This window comes from Chiloscyllium plagiosum, unplaced genomic scaffold (genome assembly GCF_037043375.1).
Source record: "Chiloscyllium plagiosum isolate Xiang-an unplaced genomic scaffold, Cpla_swu_hap1 HiC_scaffold_11, whole genome shotgun sequence".
Classification (NCBI taxonomy): domain Eukaryota; kingdom Metazoa; phylum Chordata; class Chondrichthyes; order Orectolobiformes; family Hemiscylliidae; genus Chiloscyllium; species Chiloscyllium plagiosum.
The window spans coordinates 28,261,279-28,287,318 of NW_028270149.1; the positions used below are offsets into that span (position 1 = coordinate 28,261,279).

At 39.4% G+C, this 26,040-nt stretch overlaps 1 protein-coding gene across 3 annotated transcripts in view; it reads right to left on the reverse strand.

Moving 5' to 3' along the window:
- chrdl2 (chordin-like 2) overlaps positions 1–26,040 on the reverse strand; it is a 63,934-nt gene that overhangs the window by 25,847 nt on the left and 12,047 nt on the right. For all 3 annotated transcript variants that reach the window (XM_043704964.2, XM_087991932.1, XM_043704965.2), the window contains 3 exons: positions 23,111–23,256; positions 12,161–12,254; positions 8,634–8,701 (listed from right to left, as the gene is read on the reverse strand). In XM_043704964.2, the coding sequence (XP_043560899.1) occupies positions 8,634–8,701; positions 12,161–12,254; positions 23,111–23,256 (308 nt within the window). The remainder of the gene's footprint in view (positions 1–8,633; positions 8,702–12,160; positions 12,255–23,110; positions 23,257–26,040) is intronic.

Here is a 26,040-nt window from a genome sequence, read left to right on the forward strand (position 1 = left end):
GGTGGGAAGAGAGCGGTGAGGATGTCACAAGAGATTGCAAGAGATAGAGACAGCTTAAGCAAATAGGCAAAACCTTTGCAACTGGAATATAAAGTTGGAAAATGTAAGGTACTTTGGCAGGAGTAATACAGGAGTTAAATATTATTCAAATAGAGATTTGAAGAAGGGATTTGGAAGTTCTTGTGCATAAATCATTTTTAAAAACTGGCATTTAAATTCAGCAGGCACAAGGAAGACCAATGGAGTGTTGCCCTTTTATTTCAAAGGGAATAGAGTATAAAAATTTGGAAATTTTGCTAAAACTATTCAAACGCTAGTTAGGCAAGACCTAGAATCCTGTATACAGTTCTGGTGTACTTTTCTAAGGAAAAATATGCAGACATTGAAAGATATACAGTCCAGAGAAGGTTCACTGTATGATCCTGGGTATGAGGGATTGTCCTATGAAAAATATTGATCAGATTGGACTGCATTACTGGAGTTTAGAAGAATGACTTTATTGAAACAGAGAAATTTCTTAGGGTAGATATAGAAATGTTGGCTTCTCCTTGTCCAGGACCAGAGGGCATAATCTCAGAGTAAAGGGTCACCCATTTATGATGGAAATAAGGTGGAATTCCTTCTCCAAGAAAATAAGGAAACTATGGAATTCTTTGCTGCAGAGGGCTATAGAGATTGGGTCATTAATTATATTCAAGGCTCAGTTAGACAGATTTTTAAACTGTAAGAGAATCAAGGGTTCTCCGGAAAGAGCAGAAAGGTGGAATTAAGGATTATCAGACGAGTCATAATCTCATCGAACGGCAGAGCAGACTCAATGGGCTGAGTGGCCTACTTCTGGTCCTAAATCTTATATCAAGTCTCCTTCGACAGCATCTTCCAAAACCATGAGCATTACCATCAAGAAAAACAAGAACAGCAGATACATGGGAACACCATCACCTGCAAGTTAATTTCCAAGCCAGTCATCATACTGAGTTGGAATTCCTTGAGTATCACTGGGTCAAAATCCTGGAACTCCCTCTCTAACTGTATAACACCAATAGACTGTGTCTACTCAAAAAGCAGGTCATCACTACCTTCTCAAGGGCAATGGGGAGGCAATGGCTTAGTGGTTTTATCACTGGATTAATAATCCAAAGAGTAATGTTCAAATCCTATTATAACAGATGAATCCAATAAAAATCTGGGATTAAGTGTCTAATGATAATCATGAGGAGAAAGTGGGGTCTGCAGATGCTGGAGATCAGAGATGGAAATGTGTTGCTGGAAAAGCGCAGCAGGTCAGGCAGCATCTAGGGAACAGGAGAATCGACGTTTCGGGCATTAGCAGGCACAAGGAAGAAGGGCTAATGCCCGAAACGTCGATTCTCCTGTTCCCTAGATGCTGCCTGACCTGCTGCGCTTTTCCAGCAACATATTCCCATTAATGATAATCATGAGACCATTGTAGATTTTTGGGAAAAGCCATTTGGTTCACTGATATCCTTTAGGGATGGAAACTGCCATTCTTATCTGGTCTAGCCTACATGTGACTCCAGAACCACAGCAATGTGGTTGACTTTAGCTGCCTTAGGGATGGACAATAATTGCTGGCCAAGCCAGTGATGCCCACATCCTCTGAATGAAAATAAAAGATAGTGCAGCTTGTGAAGACCACAGTTCATGAATGAATACAAATAAACCATGGAGTTAGAATGTAGACATTGCAGGGTAACATGGTCATCTGAACTCAGCACAGGCAGTAATTTTAACAAGACATTTAGCTAAAGAAAATCAACAACAAGGTTTTTGTCCCAAAATTAGAAATTGTTGGAGAAATTCAGCATGTCTAGGAACATCTACAGTGAGAAATTAAAGTTAACAGTTCAAGTCCAATAATGCTTCTCCAGAGCTATCTGTAGTTAGGTAAAGGTTGGTATAAATGCTGAAGATGGGGTGGGGAAAGGGAGTAGAAGTAAATGACAGGTGGAGCTGGATCCCAGAGAGAGAGAACAACAGTTGTGCAGACAAAGGACTGGGTAAAGGTCAGCGTGGGACAATGAATAGGTGCGAATGGGGATCATTATTATCAAACAATGGGTTGGTTGTGGCAGCAGCCCACATGATGACAAGGCCTGGTGTTTCAGGGTTGGGGGAAGGACGTGGAAGAAGATACTCAGGCCCTATAATTATTGAACTCAATATTGATCCTAGAATTTGCAGGGTTCCCAAGCAGAAAACGAAATGCTACAATCAGTTACAAACAATTCTGAAAAAGGGTCATTGGACCTGAAACCTTAACTCGGCTGTCTCTCCACAGATGCTACCAGATGCATTGAGTTTCTCTACCTATTTCTGTTTTGATTCAGATTTCCAACATCCATAGTTGTTTGGTTTACTTTCTGTCCCACATTAGATAATACTACTAAATGACAATAGGAACACAAATAGATGTCAATTTGAATTCAGGTTTTGAATTGAAAATGTATTTCCACCGTATGAAAATTTAACAAAACATTTTTAGTCAATTTGCAATTACGTAATGTAATAATGTCTAACCACAAAATGTAATAGTAACTGCATAATGCTAATATAAATCAAAGTCAAAGGTTGGTACGTTGTAATTACCTTAACACAATTTTTGGATGATGAAATTGGGCCTCATTAATATAATGGCCAGGAATTTGCCAGTGTAAGTACTCAGCGCATGGCATTAGAACTCTTTGAAACTGACAGCAACTTCTAGCATCTCCACACATCAGAAATCTGAAGGCACAGTGAGTAATATCCTGCTCCTACATAAGGTGGGCTTTTGTTGTCTTTATAGATGCAGCCTATGGAATGTTTCTGATTTAATGTGAACTTTTCTCATATATTCTTGCTGTAATAACCGCTGTCGATATATCTTGTTAAGAACATGTGAGAGGTTTTATCAACATACTAGGTCAAAATTGTTGCTAAACTACCTCTGTGATGTTGACAACTTTTTTTTTTTATCAGTGTGGAGTCCCTTTCGCTCAGAAGAACATTTTTAAATGAACAATGTAGAATACTACTTACATGGATAAAATAAAAGACAAAAATAACTTCTAAATATTTGGCATTTTAAGTGTTATTATTATATTCCACTGTTTACCATATTCCCATGTGCATGTCACAATCTTCAATTTGTGTTCTGTAAAGTCATTAAAAAGGGAATTATAATTCCTATCATTTTGTTTATGTTTTGCCTACTATGAGTATTTTAATTATCTCGCTATACCTGGTCACTACCTAACCTTTACAGGTGGGGAAAGATTCGAAGGATGGAAGAGATCAATAGGATAGAGTTTCTTAAACCTTTGTGATAGGTTTTCTCTTACAGCAAACTAGGCATTGCTTCTTCACTCTCGCCATAAAATCCAGGTTGTTATTATTTGAGTGAGTTAATGATGCTTCTATCTGTTAGAAAAAGATGGCAACACATTGGGAATCCTTTTGTTTTTTGGCCTAAATAATATTTTTAGTTTTCGGATATACTTAATCCTATTGGTCGATTCAGAGCCTTTGGAAAAACTCTTGTTTGGCCCATGCAGACCCTAATGGACCTGTAGACATGCTAAGTTCAGGCCTCTGCAGGGAAAAGAAACTTTGCATTTAGATCTGTTCAAATCTGTTTGGGCTGAGCAAAGTATTTTTCCAAAGGGCCTGAACTCCAGTGGCCTTGCAGGGGCTGGGAAGTAGGATAAACACTCCACCCCTCCCTATTCCACATGAGTGATTTTTGAATGCTTCTTAAAACAAGTTAGCATCCACTTGGGAATTTTAAGCAGATCAAGCACAGCTCTTGCCTCACTCATTGCTGGATAATTTCCCAAAAGAGAGCTCAAAAAAGATGGTGGACCCTCAGTTACATTTATAAGCAGCCTAATGTCTGTTTGAGGAGACCACCAGGGTATCCACAAAAAGATCCAATTCAATATTTTGTCAGACTTTTAAGGAGCAATAGATTTTGGTTCTAAAAATTAACTCTCATCACATGAATTTTACTCCAATAGAATCGTGCAATAAAGTCCAATTTCCGCCTATTGTGTCAAAAATATAACGTGTTCTATGTATCTCAGCTAATATGCCTCAATACATCAATAAAAATGTGTATTTCCTTTCTGACTGGTGTATTACTGACAAAACTTGAATGGCCTGCCCTAAGCATTTCAGAGCTCAGTAGAGTCAGCTTCTTTGCACTTACACATATATCAGAACATACAAGGTCAATGTGAAAGACACTGGAAATCCTATGTCTGGCCATCAAAACAGGCATTTCCCATTTTCACGGATGGGATTTAGAATGGCATTGGACATGGGCTGTGGTTAATGCATGCGTGGGTCACAGAGGGAACTGGCCATTTAAATGATCAGCTGCCTACACTCAAATCAGATTTTGGAATACCTGCTGTCTGAAAATTGGAATGTGGCGATTAGACCAGGTAAAAACAGATGTCTTTGCTTTGGAAAGCAAGAGCACCTTGTTTGCTGAGCAGAAGTACCTCTGCAGATATGGTCATAGATTACATTGAACCTCTATGTTAGATGTTGTGGGGAGGCTATCCAAGTACTCTTTGAGATTGTTAACTGTACAACAGATTATATACTCCTTGTAATGGTCAAACCTGTAAAATCCCTGTCCTATCAAGAAGTGTCAACAATCATCAAGAAATATTAAAAACTGTCAAGAACTGTTTTGACTTGTCAAAAAGTGGAAAATCCGTCAACAACTGCCAACATTCCTTTTAATGAGTGACAGTGTTTTTTTCTCAAAAGACTTTAGTCTGCAAAAAGGAACTTGATCGTAATAAGATTTTATTTTTTTCTCCTGTGTCCTTAGGAGCTAGTGGCTATTGTTAAACTGGCATGGCTGTTGAAAGGGGAAAGGGTCAAACTATGAACTGGTACAAGATGGCATCATGTTAGGATTTGACTAGATTAGATCTGATTAGATTCTGATGAAGGATCAACAGACGTGGAATGTTAACTCAGCTTTCTACCCACAGATGCTGACAGATATGCTGAATTTCTCCAGCAACTGCTTTTTTTTGTTCCTTTACATATATCTTAACTATTCACAACAAGTACTGCCTGTGATGGTGAGTTCCATAGTCACACTATTTGGCTAAAAATCATTTATTCTAAATTTAAGTTTGATTTCTTGGTGACTATCATAGCTTTCTCAGTTAAAAAAAATTGTGCACTCACCGAATCTTTCCCTTTTTAGCATTAAACTGTTCAGTGCAAAACTAAGAACGTGCCAGAAAGCTGGTGTTTCAAGTGTTTAAATTTATTTCAATATCATTTGTTCATTTTGTAAACATTAGTTTAAAACTGTGTTTTCCCAGTGACTTGTGCTGGGATGTAAGACCAGAACATTCATGTACGCATAGCGTTGTTTATGAAAGATTTTGATTTTTTTTTGTTCGCAAAGCATTCTGCCAAAAGTATGTTTGATTTAATAAAATCTTGACCTGAGCTTGAACAGTTTCTGTTTGAACAATTCTTACATTACTTCTAAATTTGGTGCACTGGCACGTCTGTCTGACTTCAACTTGAATAAGTTCAGACGCTGTCTCCATTTTTCTCCTTTTCGTTGTTTATTAGTTTCAGCTATTGCACTTTTGAGTCAAATGCTTGATTCTGTTTAAAATTAAAAATCAAGATGAAGGAACCTAGTTATTTCAATATTATTTTCTACTATTAAGTTTAAAATGCTAGGAGCTCAAATACTGTTCTGTATCACTTGGAGATTTTGATTGGATTAATCTTGTTGCAAAGAAAATCCAGTTTCAACATGAGAAAATATGCAGAAAAGTATATTTAATATTGAGGGAAAATACAGAAGGCTATTAACACAAAAGCAACATACAACAAATGTTGGAAATCTGAATAAAATACAATTCTGGTGAACAGGTCAGGCAGCATCTGGAGGCGCAAACATAGCTAACATTTCAGGTCAGGGTTTAATGATAGGTAAATGACCTGAAACACTAGCCTGAATATTTACTCCTGAGATGGGCAGTGCAAGTCCTGCTCACTGCACTCGCTTCAGGAGAAACTCCTCCAAATGCTGAGATCTTTCGTCCTGAATAACTGTATGCAGTATAGAGCTGTGCCTACCTTCCCAGAAACAGATCAAACTAGATCACATGGTTTTCCAAGTGCCAAGACAGACTGTTTAAATGGATTTAAATATGTCCAATTGCCAGGTGAAATTTCAGGCCCTCTAATGCTCATGCCACACCTTCTATCATACCCTACTTACTCCCCATGCCAAATGCATGCTCCAATGTCAATTCATGCACCCTGACTCACCACCATGCCCTCTTACACCCCTCACGTTGGTGAAAATTAGGTCTGTTTAAACTCTGCACCTCATTCAAATGGTCCTGCTGAGTTCAAATTTCTCTCACACGGGAGTCGTGCCTTTTCCCAACAGGAAAAAAATGGAATTCATTGGAAATTAAATTGAGATTTACAGATTTGGGATTCCCCCACATTTTTAAAGGTCTGTGGAGTCTGCAACACTCTTTGAAAATTTGGGCCTTTAACTCTGTTCTACAGATGTTCCTAAAACTGTTGAGTATTGACAGAATGTTCTTTTTTTTGCACTTACTTTCACTGTCTGTCAAAATCTGTTAATCTTTCATTCATTATTAACCTGTTCATTCGCTGTCAGTATGTTTAAATTACAATCAGTTTTATTCTAAATTTCACAATTATTCAAGCCCCCGCTCCTTTTCAATTTGCCTGTCGCACATTATTGATTCTGATTTTCTTCTGTTTCCCCTTTTCCTCTGTCTCTCCTACACAATTTCTGTCAACCAATTATTGCATGTGATTATCTGTGTCTCCTCAGCTCTGCAATTTATCTTCTAAAAATTGAGACTTTCAACAATTCTATTGTCCTTAATCCTTGTCCTTAAACCAGTTTCCCCTTTATTTCACTTACATCCAAGAATATCTCTGGATTATTCTATTTCCTATGCTGAGATACACACTCTGGTCTGCCTCATCTCTATATCCTTGATTCCTCCTCTTCAAGATTATTATATTCTATTCTTCAATCATATCATGTGTAATCATCGCTATTTAATCATGTTTGATCATCACTAGATCAGATTTTACATTTATGCTCACATCCATCTTTACCTTTTCGCTTTCTGGATCAACTCCAAAACTGCTTCTATATCTTGTTAATTGTGCTTACAATAAATTAAAATGTCTTCTACCAATCAACTAAAAACAATTTTCTTTGGAAACACATTCCTCTAACCCTCTAATCTCAACTTCATTAACCTCCCTAACTGTGGCCTCAGGTAAATCTGGTGCTATGCAAACATGGCATACTGCGTGAATCTACATTTGCAGTTCCATTGATAAAACTGCTTCATTCACCTTTGTAACATAGCCTCCCTGTGCCATTTCAATTTACTTCTGGCAAAATCTTAAGCCTTACCATTACTACCCTGCAACTTACCCTTTAAACATTGTTCTATACAAACTTTACCCTGCATAAATTACAAAATATGCAGAATCATCACTGGAACAAAGTTCCATATATCCCACTTGTCCTTTCTACGCAGGTAATTGAATATTGAGTGTTCACTTTCACTTTCATAATTTTGTTCCACCATATTTTGGTCACCTCATTATACTGTTAGTGCCCTTCACTGGTACCATGATTTATGCCCAGTCCCTTCATTTTGCCCCTGGAGTGATCTTGGAACTGTGTAGTTCCTGAATACCTGTCATCTCCTACCTTACTTTCAAATACTTTCGAACATTCCTTGCCTTCAACCATGTTGCTTCAACCCTAGAATTTCTGGCCCTTCCTCAACAAGCTTCAGGCTCCCTCATTATAAATACTTTTTAAGTGATTTTATCTGAGGAGTGCTATAGAAATGAGTTATTGCACAAAATAAACTTTTATCTATTGGGCTATCAATGTGTGGACAATACAATCAGCTGGCAAAACATTTTTGTTGTCATTGAATGATGGTAAAATATTGCCTATATTTGTTTTGTAAGATTGTTATATTTTAGGACTGTGTCTTTAGGGTGAAGTGGAGGAAAGAAGGAGGTGATGTGACCTGTTCTGAAATGTACCCAACACATGTTTCCAGTTTGGGTTGTTAAAAGTTCAAAGAGGGATAAGGTTGGATTAGTAGGAAGAAGTTACAAAATATTCACATATGTAGACAAAGAGCATGGTGGCTGTGCTGATGGGTTATAATCATGAGGATTAAAGCAATTAATCACAATATACCATAGAATAATCCAAAAACATTGTCAATGAGATAATCAAGAACAGATACAATATGGTGAAAATATTTTCATGTGACATCAAAACCAGACAAAAAAAAATCAATAGAAAATTTGCCATTGATTCAATGCAAAGACATTCTATGTAGGCTGCTTACTACATTTGTTTGTCAAATTATTCAGATAAATGACTTGGAAGGTGAAACTATGGTGTAGCTAAATAAAATAAAAAGTTGTATGTCTGACTTTTGCGTGTTTTTTGTACTGCTTCATAGGAAATAAAGCCTGCTCGCCTAATTTCAACATATTTTGAAACATCATCTCCAGTATTATATTAGGAATTGTATTCAGTTACTTACTGCTTCCCTGTTGGATGGTGGCCGAAATATTTCTGCACCTGCTGTGTCCCACGACGAGTCTCCTTCTCCTGTCAACAATGTACACGTTCAGAAATGGGAAACATACTAGAATATTTGGGTAAACATTAGTTACCATATTTCTTCTGGAAATGGTCCCGCCTTGTAAGGAAAGCATTCAACAGACAGAAGCAATGAGTACCATTGGATGAAAAATTCATTAAATATTTTAGACACCAATACTTTATTATAATGCCCTTTGTAAATTTTCAGCTACCCGATTTGTATATTTAGCAAATAAACTAATAAGAAATATTTCCTACAGATCCAGTTTGGTTGTGGAAAAGTCTTTGCCAAACTTTTTTGAAGATGGACAAGAGCTCTCTTTTTCTGTTCATTTTAAGTGTAGCACACATAACATTGACAGGGTAGAGGCTGTGAGGATGTTTCCATATTTAGGGATACCTAGTATCAGTTGCAGTGTTTGAAAATAAGGGTGCTTCAAATTATGAAGAAAAGGAGCAATTTCTTCAGTCAGTGGGTAATTGGATTTTTTTTTTTCCTCAGTGGATACTGGAAGATTGATCATTGCATAAATTCAAGGAAGGGTTAGGCAGATTTTGTTGTGATCCGGACAGGATCAGACAGGAAAGGGCAATTAAGACCATAATCAGATCAGTTACGATCTTATTGAATGGTGGAGCAGGCTTGAAAGAACAAAGGACTAATTCCTGCTCCTATTTCTTATGTTAAGACCATAAGCAGAAATTAGGCCATTCAGCCCATCGAGTCTGCTTAGCCATACAACCATGGCTGATACGTTTCTCAACCCCATTCTCCCGCTTTCTCCCTGTAACCCTTGATCCCCTTGACAATCAAGAAACTCCCTATCTCAGCCTTAAATATACTCTATGACCTGGCCATCATAGCCTTCTGTGGCAATGAATTCCATAGATTCACCACTCTCTGGCTGAAGAAGTTTCTCCTTATCTCCATTTTAAAAGGTCTTCCATTTACTCTAAGGCTGTGCCCTTGGGTTCTAGCCTCTCCTACCAATGAAAGCATCTTCCCAACATCTACTCTGTCTGGGCTATTCAGTGTTTTGTAAGCTTCAATTAGATTACCCCCTCATCCTTTTAAACTCCATCAAGTATAGCCCAGAATCCTCAAACATTCCTCATATGTTAAGCTTTTCATTCCTGGAACCATTCTCATTAACCTCCACTGAACACACTCCAGTGCCAATACATCCTTGCAGAGGTATGGGGCCCAAAACTGCACACAATACTCCAAATGTGGTTTGACCAGAGCCTCAAAAGTACATTCAAGTCCTCTCAAAATAAATGACATCATTGCATTTGCCTTCCTTCCTAATGACTCATGCTGCAAGTTTACCTTAAGAAAATCCTTGACTAGAACTCCCAAGTCTCTTTGCGCTTCAGGCTTTTGAATTTTCTCCCCATTTAGAAAATAGTTCATGCCTCTATTCCTCCTACCAAAGTGCATGACCTCACATTTTCCAACACTGTACTCTATCTGCTACTTCTTTGCCCACTCTCCTAACCAGTCCAAATCCTTCTGCAGCCTCCCTACCTCCTCAATTATACCTGTCCCCCTAACTATCTTTGTATCATCTGGAAACAGAATGCCCTCAGTTCCTTCATCTAGATTGTTAATGTATAAAGTGAAAAGTTGTGGTCCCAACACGGAGCCTTGCAGAACACCACTAGTCATCGGCTGCCATCCTGAGAAAGACCCTTTTGTCCCCATTCTCTGCCTTCTGCCAGACAGCCAAGCTTCTATCCATGCTAGCACCTTGACTCTGACACTATGGGCCCTTATCTTACTCAGTAGCCTCCTTGTCAAAGGCCTTCTGGAAGTCCAGGTAGATAACATCCATTGGCTCTCCTTGGTCTAAGCTGGTTGCTACTTCCTCAAGGAATTCTAGCAGATTTGTCAGGCATGACCTCCCCTTGACAAAACCATACTGACTTTACCCTATTTTACCATGCACTTCCAAGTATTCAGAAATCTCATCCCTCACAATGGATTCCAGGATCTTACCCACGACCGAGGTTATGCTAATCAGTCTACAATTTTCCGTCTTATGCCTTACTCCTTTTTTAAACAGGGGTGTCAAGTTAGTGATTTTCCAGTCCTTTGGGACCCTCCCTGATTCTAGCAATTCCTGAAAGATCACCACTAATGTCTCCACTATCCCTTCAGCTATCTCCCTTAGAACTCTGGGGTAGTCCATCTGGTCCAGGTTATTTATCCACTTTCAATTTTTCTAGCACCTTCTCCTTGATGATGGTCACCATATTCAGTTCTGCCCACTCACTCTCTTGAATTTTTGGAATATTATTTGTCTTCCACTGTGAAGACTGACATGGAATTATTCAGTTTCTCAACCATTTCTTTGTTCCCTAACACTAACTCTTCAACACCATTTTCCAGCAACCCAATGTGCACTTTTGCCTCTCGTTTGCTCTTTGTGTATTTAAAGAAACTCTTAAGGTCTTCCTTTATATTACTGGCTAGCTTACCCTCATATTTAATCTCCTCCCTCCTTATTTCTTTTTTTGTTGGTCTTTGTAAGCTTCCCAAACCTCTGGTTTCCCACTGCCCTTCTCCACATTATATGCACTCTCTTTTGCTTTTATGCTATCCCTGGCTTCCCTCGTCAGCCACGGTTGCCTCATCCTCCCTGTCATGCTTCTTCTTCCTAAGGATGAATCTCTGTGTCTCTTGAATTACTCCCAGAAACTACTGCCATTGCTGTTCCAGTGTATTTCCTGCTAGGCTCCTCTCCCAGTAAATTCTACCCAGGTCCTCCCTCTTGCCTCTGTCGTTGCCTTTATTCAGCTGCAATGCTGTTACCTCTGATTCTATCTTCTCCCTCTCACATTGCACAGTAAATTCAATCATATTATGATCACTGCCTCCTAAATGTTCCTTCACCTTAATTTCCCTTGTCAAGTCTGCCTCATTGCACAACACTACATCCAGTATTGTTTGTTCCCTAGTGGGGTCCACCACAAGATTCTTATGATATAGTTTTGATTTGTGACATTGTAGCTTCTGTTCTTCAAATGTATTTTTTTTTAATTACAAACACTTTTTGATAATAATGTCCCTTTGAACATCAAATGAAGGAAGACATGAAATGAGATTAATCTTAAGTCCATTCCTGGTGAGCAGAAATCTACAACTCCAAATTGCTCATAATTTGATAATAATTTGGACTAAACTACTGATCTCAGTCAGGGAGCTAACATTCGTAAAAAGATTTGTTTATTTTGAGGATTTGGGTTTACTGAGATTTACTCTTGAGGACTGTTCTGGCAAAGTAGAGGGAACATAACTCCACATCTGGTACATGTCATACCTGATCTGAAACTGCTTGACACTGACTCAAGATGTCAAAAGTTGAACAAATGCTGCATTCTGAATTGAGTACAAAATGAACTAAGTATTTATATATTATCTGTGTGTGTTCAGAAGCATGTAAAGATTGACTTTTAAATTACCTCTGCAAACTTGGCAGCAAGAATCAGGAACAGTTATTGGGAATGGACAGGTCAGCTTTGGGCATGTCCTCAAGCCACAGTACACATTTCCTTCCTTCACATCAAAGAAAAGAAACCATTAACATTTCAAGTCCACAGGAGCATTCCTGCAATCTTATGAAAACATATTTCCAACACAAACACTTTATTAAAACACTGACTCACTGTCATTAGTATTAATGAACATCATGTGTACTGGTTCATTGAATCCAAATGAACCAGATTTCAATATTTAAATATACTTCTTTTTGCTACATCTGGAAAACCATTGAATTGCAACTTTCACAGAAAATCGCACAGAATTATAGCACATGAATCACATAATACAAAGAAGAAAGCTGAATTTGAATTATTGAGCCTAATTATAAGTATACAAAATTGAAGAATGTGATCCTTAATACACCAATAAAAGCAGATATGATAAAAACAAAATGTTCTAGAGCACAGGGGTACAGTGCTAAGAGTGTGGGTTAACCTGGATATCAAATCCTTCACGATAAAGAAAAGGCAAAAAAAATGTCAGTCTTTATGCCAGTCAAAATCTTAAAAACATCCTTCATAAATCTAGCAAAGTTAGACGATATGGAGAGAAGCCAGAAGTAGAGAAATAAGCTACAAAACTGAATTATTACATAACAAGTATGTGTGTGAGTAACCTGTTTAGAGGTGTGGTGTGATTAAATTATCATTTGGTATTATTCATAAAAGCTTTTTATATCAGTACTATACATTTAAGGTTACACTAATGAAGTAATTACAACTCCAATGTAAGATAATAAAATACAGTTACAGGGAAATAGAGAATTGGGCCTAAGTGGTCACTTTTTCAAAACATCAGAATAGGTGTGATGGGCCACATGGCATTCTGTAGTACTGGCAAATACTATTGATTATGATTATACTACAAAATTATTAAAATATTACAGCGTGTTAATTAATTTCAAAATACAGATGTAGTTTTCTTTCTGCCAAAATTGGCCTAATGGATTTCAGTCTTTGGTTTGTACCAAGAAAATTAATTATGTCACACTTTCATTGATGGAGAGAAAAGTAACTGACCAATCAGATAATCTGGTAGTTTAGTATTTGTATTCCTCATGAGTGATTAACCAGAAATATTGTAGGTCAGAATCGTCTATTATAAAATGCATAAAAATAAAATACATAAACATGGTATTGTGTTCATTTTTTGAAATAGTAAATTTAAAATTTAAAAACTTTTAATCAACATGTTCAAATATGTTATGGCACAATTCTGGAGTAGATGAGATTTGAACCCAAGCATATGGACACTACCACTGTACCAAAAGAGCCCTCATATTGGAATTACATGACTTATATATTATGCAATATGTTGACTAGTATACCAACTTTTTGGTAGTTCATTACATAATTTAAAAAGTTCTCTTGGTACTTTTTTTCTGCCTTATTATGTGTTGAAGCATTTGTCTTAGCATTCTGTGAGTTGTGGTTTGTCACATTAAATACTTGACAGAGTGATTTATAAATTGTTGAAGAGTTGTATATTTAGAAATGCCAATCCATATTCATTGTTTATCAGCACTTGACAGACAAAATAATTAAAAACTATTTACAGCACACCATCAGGTCATTCGGCCCAGCATGCTCCAATCAAATCTCCTCATATTAAAAGAAAGTCATGGAAGGTTTGGCTCTCTATTTTTCAACAATTATTTCCACCCCTCATAAATGACAAAAAAGAGGGTTTTTTTAAAAAAATCCCTTCATACACTGATGGGTAAAGGCAACATCTTTATTATTGAACCATACAAGTCCAGAAGGTCCTAGATTAGATTTTGCTCTCCGTTAATGTAGTTGGTTTCTGTTCTAGAACAGTCCAGGTCTTATTCTTCCTGCAAATGTGGTGGAGAAAATAAATCATCTAAGGGTCCTGTTCCTGATCATATTCCAGAGATCTGTGACCTTGAAATGAACAGATATTTCCTTAAATTGTTTTTTGGCACTGACATTAAAAAATTACTAAGCTGAGCAAAAATGAAGTAAACTGAAACAATTTTTAAAAAAATTTCTTCTGCCTTACTGCTTTAATTTACATAAAAATGTACAATTGGTTACAGTTACTTTGCATTTGTAGTTCTGTTAATTTATTTTCACTATACGTTATCTTAATCTCTCTGCTGGGGCAGTTTAAATAATGAGGTAGTAACCAATTATATCTCCCAGTGAGCTAGAGTCAATTCAATGAATCTGTCTATTTATTCTGGCTGAGGATCATTTCAACACGGATTTTGCTGCAATTATTTATTTATTATTTCTGCTGGTAAGAGAGGTTGTCTCGTGGTGTAAATTCCCAAGTGAAAACACAGATATGTCAAATTCTGGGTCTTTTAAGTTAGAACAAGTAAAATAAAGCCTAGAGGTTAGTAATAAATACTTTTAAATATGATTTCAATGCAATCTGTTCACCCAGATCATGCACACTTTAACAGGACTTTGTTTCTAAATTCAAAATATAGAACTCAATCATGTGCATAACAGGAAATGTTTTAGTTCAGTTGTCATATATTTACAAATTATTCTGTCAAAATCTAAAAATGGCTTCTCAGCAAATTGAGCTTTGCAAGTGTGCTGCTCAGACGAGTTTGCCACAACTGCCCACTTCCTAACCAACCGATCCAGAGATATTATTACACATCATTAGGTGGGACCTGAATCTGGGCTCTGGATCAGTGGTGCTGGAAGAGCACAGCAATTCAGGCAGCATCCGACGAGCAGCAAAATCGATGTTTCGGGCAAAAGCCCTTCATCAGGAATAAAGGCAGAGAGCCTGAAATGTGGAGAGATAAGCTAGAGGAGGGTGGGGGTGGGGAGAAAGTAGCATAGAGTACAATAGGTGAGTGGGGGAGGAGATGAAGGTGATAGGTCAGGGAGGAGAGGGTGGAGTGGATAGGTGGAAAAGGAGTTAGGCAGGTCGGACAAGTCCAGACAAGCGAAGGGGACAGTGCGGAGCTGGAAGTTTGAAACTAGCTTGAGGTGGGGGAAGGGGAAATGAGGAAGCTGTTGAAGTCCACATTGATGCCCTGGGGTTGAAGTGTTCCAAGGCGGAAGATGAGGCGTTCTTCCTCCAGGCGTCTGGTGGTGAGGGAGCGGCGGTGAAGGAGGCCCAGGACCTCCATGTCCTCGGCAGAGTGGGAGGGGAGTTGAAATGTTGGGCCACGGGGCGGTTTGGTTGATTGGTGTGGGTGTCTCGGAGATGTTCCCTAAAGCGCTCTGCTAGGAGGCGCCCAGTCTCCCCAATGTAGAGGAGACCGCATCGGGAGCAACGGATACAATAAATGATATGAGTGGATGTGCAGGTAAAACATTGATGGATGTGGAAGGCTCCTTTAGGGCCTTGGATAGAGGTGAGGGAGGAGGTGTGGGCACAGGTTTTACAGTTCCTGCGGTGGCAGGGGAAAGTGGGCTTCCTAGTCTAAAGGTAGGGGCTTTACTCCTTCACAAGAGACCCCAACATCCACCTTCTAGAACTAGACTTATATCTAGTCTTTATTCGTTGTGGAGCCATTAATCTACTTAAGAGGCACAAAAAAAAACACAGACAGGTTCTGATTTGCCAGGTTACTGCTAGCAGGCCTAACAGAATTAATTCACCCACCCACCAAACAAAATGAAGTAATTAGAAATTTTACACCCTACCACTAAAATAAGCAAGATATCAGGAATCAGATAACTGGTTTCCAAAGCGTAAAAATGACACAAATGAAGTGAATATAAGGGTTGGTATGGGCTTCCCACATTGAAATAGTCTGCTCACACATCAGCATGTCAATGGAGTGATGTGTAGGAGATGTGCTTGCAGTAAGAGTTCAAGAAAGGATGAAGAAGATTCCAGGACAAACATGCCTGCAGAATATTATCTGTAATCCATTATTGACAGCTCCCAGTATACTACTTGACTATTGTTTCATCGAAGAGAATGTGTTAGATTTTATTTGGACTAATGAGAAATTCTGCTTTAGTTACTCATTAAGTAATTGTGAACTGAAATCACAACTCTGTTTACTGACTGACAGTCCATTAAACAATATTGTACACGTGGGCCACAAAACAGTGAGGGTTTTTCAAATGACTGGATTATCATCAAGCACATAGAAATGTATTGTTGTATTTAACCTCTCAATTTTTACAAGAGTAACACTTCTGTGCGGAAACTGGATTTGTGTTCTGTGTTTTTAAGCAGTGTTTGACCTTAAGCAAAACAGAGATGCAGTCTGCTGAAGAGCATATTCTCAGAGATGTTGGAAAACATATCTTCCAGCCAATCTGAACATACTAGTGTTCCAACATTTTTTCTAAGAATAACCTTTTATTTAAAATATATATTATTTGCCTATTTTTAAAGTTGTGCTATTAATGGTATCCGAGAAGATACATTACCATAGACATAGTATATTTGAAGCAAAATCTATGAACAGGCACTACAACAGTTAAATGTTCTGCGTTTCCAAAAGGTAAGATTATTCATTAAATCAACTCCCACCAGGTACTTTTAGATCGCTATTGCTTGTCTGGGTGTAAACAGAGTTAATTTAGACCCTCATTTTTCTCGAGCAAAAGTAAATATAAAAAGAGAGCACTGTGTGATGTCCGCCCTAAGAGCTTGGCGAAGATGAAATGTTTCTATTAATTTGGCGCCATCAATTTGGCATTCCCGACGCTACAGCGAGTGAAAAACAATCTCGCAAATAAATTTCCACAAGCCGACGTGTGTTTTGGCTCCTCACTGTGGGAATAGTACTGGGACTCGAACATTCGACATGTCAAAAAAAAAATGCTGCAAGGGATTGCTCAGCCTGCGAGTGAAATCCGCCTATTCAGCAGTTTCTGTAAGGCTTTCATGCGATTTTGTTTTACAAAATCATTATCTAGACTCACATCCCGTTAGTTCAAGCTATGGAAAGCTACAAGGGACGCAGTTGTTCAAGACTCAGATGGTTGTTTTTTCAATGTAATTACCGAGGGTGAACTCAGCCAGGTATGCTTTAAAGGCACAGCTGCCAGGCTTATTTGTAATATTTTGACTTGAAGGACAATCGACCTATGAACTAAGAAAGTACTGTGTGTGTGTGTGTCTGTGTGTGCTTTCGTTTACTGGTCGTAGTGCTGTTAGCTGGATAAAGCTCATCATTCTGATCTAATTTACTATTTTGTTGGACGTGTACTTTATGACTAAGGTCACTGCAATAAATTGCCTAGGCTTCTCCAAATGCAAACCGGCAACTTGCACCGCCAAGAAAGATAATAAAACAACAAAAACTGCGAATGCTGATGGTCAATAGCAAAAATAAATTGCTGCAGAAACTCAGCAGGTCTGGCAGCATCTGTGGAGAGAAACCAGTGTCAACCTTCTGGAGAAGGGTAACTGGACTCGAAACATTAACTTTCAACTGATATTTCTTGTGTTTCGTGTGATTGATTAAATGTTTACTATTGGTTGGTTAGTTGAACAAGACCATAGGGAAGTACTAACAATTGTTTAACTCATAAATTTGTATAAATTAATTAAATAAGTAGAGATGGCTGGAAAAGTGATGTGCTGCAGCTGTATGATGTGGGAGCTGGCTGATCCCATTGTGAATGACAGTGACCTCATCTGCAGCAACTGTTGGTTGCTGGAAGAACTCCGGATCAGAACTGATGATCTGGAATCTGAGTTTCAAGCACTGTGGCACATTTGAGAGGGACAGAATTCCCTAGACACTTTGTTTCAGGAGGCAGTCACACCCGGTAGATTAGGTAATTCAAATTCAGTCAGTGATCAGGAACAGGGTGGGACTGTAAGTGAGGCAGGTAGGGGGATTTTGAGTTATAGAACATCGAACAATACAGCACAGAACAGGCCCTTCGGCCCTCAATAACCTTGTGAACTATTCTCAGCTTGTCCCCCTACACTATCCCAAACTCATCCATGTGCTTATCTAAGGATTGTTTAAATCTCCCTAATGTGGCTGAGTTGACCTTAGCAGGTAGGGCATTCCACGCCCTTACCACTCTCTGCGTAAAGACCTTGCCTCTGACATCTGTCTTAAAGCTATCACCCCTCAATTTGTAGTTATGCCCTCTCGTACAAGCTGACATCATCATCTTAGGAAAAAGTCTTTCACTGTCTACCCTATCTAATCCTCTGATCATCTTGTATGTCTCTATCAAATCCCCCCTTAGCCTTCTTCTTTCCAATGAGAACAGACCCAAGTCTCTCAGCCTTTCCTCATAAGACCTTCCCTCCAGACCTGGCAACATCCTAGTAAATCTCCTCTGCACCTTTTCCAATGCCTTCACATCCTTCCTGTAATGGGGTGACCAGAACTATACACAATATTCCAAGTGTGGCCGCACTAGTGTTTTGTATAGTTGCAGCATGATATTGCGGTTCCAGAACTCAATCCCTCTACCAATGAAACCTAACACACCATATTCCTTCTTAACAACACTATCCACCTGGGTGGCAACTTTCAGGGATCTTTGCTCATGGACTCCAAGATCCCTCTACACATCCACACTACCAAGAATCTTTCCATTGACCCAGTACTCTGCCATCTTGTTATTCTCCTTTGTTACGAATGCTTCGAGCATTCAGGTAAAGCATCTTAATGCTAATTTTCTTATCCTCATGGAAATCATGAGGATTAGAAAATTAGCATTAAGGTGCTTTACCTGAATGCTCAAAGCATTCGTAACAAAGGAGATGAATTAACAGCACAAATCATCATAAATGATTATGATGTGGTAGGCATCACAGAGACGTGGAGTGGAGAGTTCAGGAGTGGAGGAGCCTTAGCCCTCGACTTTGTCCAACAGATATGAGATTTTTGTTCCTTGTGTGGATGAGGAAAAGAGCTGTGGATAGGATGAGCCAGCTGACCATGGCACCATGGTGCAGAAGGCCATTCAAGGAGGGGGGGGGGGGAGCAAAACGACAAGTAGTTGTTATAGGGGATTCTATAATTAGAGGGACAGATAGTATCCCTTGTGAGCCAGATCGGGAGTCCCACATGGTGTGTTGCCTGCCCGGTGCCAGGATGCAGGACATCTCTGAATGGCTTGAAAGGATACTGGAGTGGGAGGGGAAGGATCCAGTTGTTGTGGTCCACATTGGCAATAACAACATAGGCAAAACTAGTATAGAGGACCTGTGTGGGGAGTATCAAGCACTAGGAAGGAAATTGAAGAACAGGTCCTCCAGAGTCATAATCTCTGGATTACTGTCCGAGCCATGTGCAAATTGGCATAGGGATAAGAATATTAGGGAAGTAAACACATGGCTAAGAGATTGGTGTGGGAAAGAGGGATTCCCTTTCATGGGCTACTGGCATCAGTTTTGGAACCGGGGTAATCTGTACCATTGGGATGGTCTCCACCTGAACCGATCTGGAACCAGTGTTCTGGCAAAAAGGATAAATGGGGTGGTCACTCGGACTTTAAACTTGAGTCAGGGGGGAAGGGAAAAGGAAAGCAACAGGGACTATGGAATCAAGTAGATAGATAAGCAGCAGGTTAGCATGTGTGTGAGGTTTAAGTTCGAGGCAGACGAACTTAGGAATGAAGCAAAAAGGAAGGATAACTTAGGTAGAGGTGATGGAAATCATGAGGATAAGAAAATTAGCATTAAGGTGCTTTGCCTGAATGCTCAAAACATTCGTAACAAAGGAGATGAATTAACAGTACAAATCATCATAAATGAATATGATGTGGTAGGCATCACAGAGACATGGTTGCAGGGAGTTCAGGACTGGCAGTTAAATATCCAAGGATTTACAACTTATCGAAAAGACAGGAAGGTGGGCAGAGGGAGAGGGGTTGCTCTGTTAGTTAAGAGTGAATTTAAATCTATGGCACTAAATGACATTGGGTCAGGTGATGTGGAGTCTGTGTGGGAGGAGTTGAGGAACCACAAAGGCAAAACAAACATAATGGGAGTTATGTATAGACCTCCCAGCAGTGGTCAGGACCAGGGGTGCAAGATTTACCAGGAAATAGATAGGGTGTGTCAGAAAGGCAAGATTACGGTGATCATGGGGGACTCCAATATGCAAATGAACTGGGTGAATTATGTTGCCGGTGGATCCATAGAAAGAGGAATTCATGGAATGCTTACAGGATGGCTTTTTGGAACAGCTTGTGATGGAGCCCACAAGGGAGCAGACTGTTCTGGATTTAGTTATGTGTAATGAGCCAGACTTTACAAAAGATCTTAAAGTCAGGGAACACTTAGGAGGCAGCGATCATAATATGGTAGAGTTCAGTCTGCAGTTCAAAAGAGAGAAGGCAAAATCGGATGTAATAGTGTTACAGGTAAATAAAGGTAATTACAGGGGCATGAAAGAGGAACTGACAAAAATCAACTAGAAGCAGAGCCTAGTGGGGCAGACAGTAGATCAACAATGGCAGAACTTTCTGGTGTAATTAAGGACACCATACAGAGGAACACCCCAAAGAAAAGAAAGATTACCCGGTGGTGGGGGGTGACTAGACAACCATGGCTGACGAAGGAACCCAGGAAATGTATCAAAGAAAAAGAGAGAGCCTATAAAGTGGCCAAGAGCACTGGGAAGTCAGAAGATTGGGAAGACTATAAAACAAACAGAGGATAACAAAGAGAAATAAGGAGAAGGAGAATCAAATATGAAGGTAAGCTAGCCAGTAATATTAGAAATGATAGTAAAACTTTCTTTCAATACATAAGAAACAAATGAGAGGTAAAAGTAGGACCTCTCCAAACTGATGCAGGAAGGTTAGTGATGGGAGATAAGGAAATAGCTGAAGAACTAAACAAATACTTTGTGTCAGTCTTCACAGTGGAAGGCATAAGTAATATCCCAACAATTAAGGAGAGTCAAGGGGCAAAGTTGAGCATGGTGGCCATTACAAAGGAGAAAGTACTTGGAAAGCTAAAAGGGCTAAAAAATGATAGGTCTCCTGGCCTGGATGGGCTACATCCTAGGTTTCTGAGGGAGGTGGCTGAAGAAATGGCAGAGGCGTTGGTTATAATCTTTCAAAAATTACTGGAGTCAGGGAAAGTCCCAGATGTTTGGAAAATCGCTGTGGTAAACCCCTTGTTCAAGAAAGGTTCAAGACTAAAGATGGAAAATTATAGGCCAATTAGCCTAATCTCCGCTGCAGATACAATTCTAGAATCCATCTTTAAGGATGAGGTTTCTAAATCTTGGAAGTGCAGGGTCGAATTAGAACAAGTCAGCATGGATTTAGTAAGGGGAGGTCATGCCTGACAAACCTGTAAGAATTCTTTGAAGAGGTAACAAGTAGGTTAGACCAGGGAAACCCAGTGGATGTTATCTATCTAGACTTCCAAAAGGCCCTCACGGGAGACTGCTGAGTAAGGTGAGGGCCCTTCGTGTTCAAGGTGAGCTACTGGCATGGATTGATGATTGGCTGTCTGACAGAAGGCAGAGAGTTGGGATAAAAGGTTCTTTTTCAGAATGGCAGATAAGCGGTATCCCGCAGGGTTCAGCGTTGGGGTCACAGCTGTTCACTTTATATATAAATGATCTCAATGAAGAGACTGGAGGCATTCTGATGAAGTTTGCCAATTATATGAAGTTAGGTGGACAGGCAGGTAGTTCTGAGGAGGTGGGGAGGCTGCAGAAAGATTTAGCCAGTTTAAGAGAATGGTCCAAGAAATGGCTGATGAATTTCAATGTGAGCAAATGTGAGGTCTTGCACTTTGGAAAAAAGAACATGGGTGTGGACTATTTTATAAACGGTGAGAAAATTCATAAAGCCAAAGTACAAAGGAATTTCTGGGAGTGCTAGTCTAGGATTCTGTAAAGGTTGACTTGCAGGTTGAGTCTGTGATTAAGAAAGCAAATGTAATGTTGTCATTTATCTTGAGGGTTAGAATGTAAAAGTGGTGATGTGCTACTGAGACTTTATAAAGCTCTAATTAGGCCCCATTTAGAGTACTCTGACCAGTTTTGGGCCCCATACCTCAGGGAGGACACACTGGCACTGGAGCGTGTTCAGCGGAGATTCACACGGTTGATCCCTGGAATGGTAGGCCTAACATATGATGAATGGCTGAGGATCCTGGGATTGTATTCATTAGAGTTTAGAATGTTGAGGGGAGATTTAATCGAAACTTGCAAGATAATGCATGGCTTAAAGGTGTTTCCATCAGGTGGAGATACTAGGACTTGTGGGCACAGCCTTAGAATTAGAGAGGGTCAGTTTAGAATGGAAATGAGGAGACATTTCTTCAGCCAGAGAGTGGTGGGCCTGTGGAATTCAATGCCACAGAGCGCAGTGGAGGCCGGGACATTAAATGTCAAGGCAGAAATTGATAAATTCTTAATCTCGCAAGGAGTTAAGGGGTATGGGGAGAGTGTGGGTAAGTGGCGTTGAAGTGCTCATCATCCATGATTGAATGGCGGAGTGGACGCGATGGGCCGAATGGTCTTACTACCATTCCTATTTCTTATGGTCTTATGGTATAAACTCCACAGATACTGCCAGAGTCACCTAGAATGCCATGGCTGGAAAACCATCCTCTCCAAGCCACACACCATCCTGACTTGGTACTATCTCTCAATTCCTTCACTATTACTGGGCCAAAACCCAGCAGCTATCTGCCTAACAGCACCATCGCTGTCCTTACTCACTCACCCCAAGAACTGCAGCATTCACTAAAGCAACTCCTCACCACCTTCTCCAGGCCCATTAGCGATGGGCAGTTAAAAAAAAAAACTGACCTGTAGCCAGTGAGGTGCCCATCCTGTGAATGAATCTTAACAATACCCTATATGTGGCTTTAAAAATGTTTGAAATTACATGAAATGTTAGCTCTCTGGCCAGGAGGTTGAAGGTTTGTATGGCATGTTTTTGTTAATGGTCCTTGGCAGACTGTGTACCTACCGAACAGCTGCATTGGGCACACTGGTTTGGGTGCCGAGACAGAAATAGCCCCTCAGCCACGAACATCTCTCCATGCTGATAGCTGGTGCCGTTGTATTCACAGGATTTCCCAACGATTTTAGCAGCTGCTGGAATATGATGCTCATCTGCATTGGAGAGGGGAGGAATGGCATTTAAAATAGCAAATGTCTACAGAAAGCCATTTCGAGTGGAGTGAAAATAGCAGTGAATATATACTTCATGTTATCAACTGTGTTCAGAATGTAAAAAAAATGCACCTGCACAATGCGCCAGATGCATGTTAAAAGGTGAGAGAACCTGCATTTATATAGCACCTTTCGCGACTTTAGGCTGTACCACAGCGTTTTACAGAAAATGAATTACTTTTGAAGTTTGGACATTGTAATGTTAGACTTTACCTACACCAATGCATAGTTTACACTTACCAATCACTAAGTACAGTCTCTACTTACTTGACATATTGCTTCCTTCAGCAGCTATACTGTAGGGAATCTAATCTAATCTATAATTTATTCATCATCTTTTTTTCTGGCCGATTGCTATCTCAGTTTAGGATAGAATTCGAAGAACGCTGGTCACGTTGTTATTTACAAATCGTAGAACAGTCTCGGGGGTATCTTGCTTTTTTTAGGGGGGGGGGGGTTGTGGGGGACGGGAAAGGGGGTGGGGGAAGATGGACGAGGAGCTGCAATAAGCAGAATTCGCCGCCAGACGTTGCAATACGCTGAATACATGGCGGACAGGAGGTGACTGGAGAAGTTCGTGCTGTATCTTCGCTGCACGGTGCACTGCCCAGTTATTAAAGTAGCGATAGAGATATGGGGACTGAGGGAATGTGTTTCTAATCAGGCGAGTTACAAGAAGCCAAAACGATTGTTGTGTGACGTGCATTCAGCTAGCTCCTGGGGCCAGGCGTCCACACATGGATACCAAGATACTGCCCTCGATAACAAATAAACATAGACATCGAAAATAGTACATGTAAACACATCCACGCTCCCCTAAAACCGAGAGTACTATAAAATCAACATTTATTCTACTTAATTCGCTTTGTGACGGTTTTACTAGCTTTGCAGCAAGACTTAAACAGAGGTTGACTCAACAGCATATGTTATTCTGGATTCAATCGTCACGCTATTCTTTTCATGTTACATTAAAAACAGTTCAGACTTACAGAACGATACAACACAAAGAGGCCATTGGGCCCCTCTGCTGTTTGGTAAAACTCCCATTCTTCTGTTCTGGCTTTGGAATGTCATTATTAAATCTACTTCAATCCATTCCAACCAGGCATTCCGAACCAGGGAAAATAGGTATATTTTTTAAAATCTTAGCCCTTCTAATTTTTCTCTCTATTACCTTAGATCTGTGCCTTACTGACTTTTCTAATGCTTTGAAAATAATTTTCTGCGTTTCTGTATCAAAGTCCTGCAACTTTTAATGTCCTCTATCAAAGGGCAGCATGGTGGCTCAGTGGTTAGCTCTGCTGCCTCACAGTGCCAGGGACCAGGTTTAATCCCACCCTTGGGCAACTAGTCTGCCTGACTTTACTCTGGATGCTCTGGTTTATTCCACAGTCCAAAGATGTGTAAGTTAGGTGGATTAGTCATATGGAATACAGGGATAGGGTAGGTGGGACACTGTTTGGAGAATTGTGTGGAATTGATGGGTCAAATAGCCTGCTTCCACATTATAGGGATTCTAAAGCTATTCTTAATCTTCTCTGCTTTCAGAAGTACAGCTTCCCCAAACACCTGAAGTCCCTAATTCTCCATATCATTCCCTCTCCTGCATATTTGCCAATTTTGTAAATGTGTTTTACCATCACTAAACTTGTATAAAGCTTAAGTAATATTAAGTATACTTTTTGGAAAGTCAGTTATCTCTCAATCAACATTTCTTTGTTAAGGAATTCAATTAAGTTTATTTTAAAAATGATTTACCTTTAACAAATCTGTGCTGATTTGCATTTGTGTACAGACAATTTTCTTAATATCATTTTCCCCACACCACCAAGATGAGGCTGTCAGGTTTGGAATTATTGGATTAATCACCCATTATTTTATAAACCAATGTGTCATATTTGAAATTCTGCAATCCTCTAGGTCTATTACCAAATCTAGGAATGATTGGAAGATTGTGGCTAGAACTTCCATTTCTACCTTTACTTATTCAATAACCAGTAACTTGACAGGATAAGTTTTCTGTTTTGGTTGCTGCCATTCTTTTATGTTCCTACTTTTAGAAAAATTAATCATATCCAATATGGATAGAATATCCACCTTTACTGCTACATTGGCAATATCCTGCTGTTTAAGACAGATGCAAGGTATTTATTTAATACCTCAGCCATACTCTTTGCTTCACTTGAAATCCTTTTTGTCTCTTACTTGGCCCTACCTTGACTCTGACTACCTTTTTAATGATCATACGTGTACAATCAACATCTGGACTCCTTTTTTGTTTACACTTTCTTACATTTCCCCTTTGCTCATCTTATTCTTTTCTAGGTCTACTTTTTTTATTTTCCAGCAACCTCAAAAATGTCATAAACCTTTTTGATCACTCCATTTTCATCTCTATATTTTTAATCATACATGGAGCTCTGCTTTTAGCTGTTATCCCTCTCCCACTTGCAGGCTTATGTCTATTCTGACAATAAAAACAGAGACATTCTCATGAAGGGTAATTGTCAGCCTGAAACATTGATTCTCTCTCCACAGATACTGCTTGATCCAATGAGTATTTCCAATATTTTCTGACTTCATTACAAATTTCCAGCATCTACAGTACTTTGCAACTGTATCAGACATTTCTTCCTTGAAGGCTTCCCATTGTTCATACTGTTCTGCATGCCAAAGTTTGACTCTATTAAACCTGGGCTAGATCTCATTTTAATTCACAGAAAT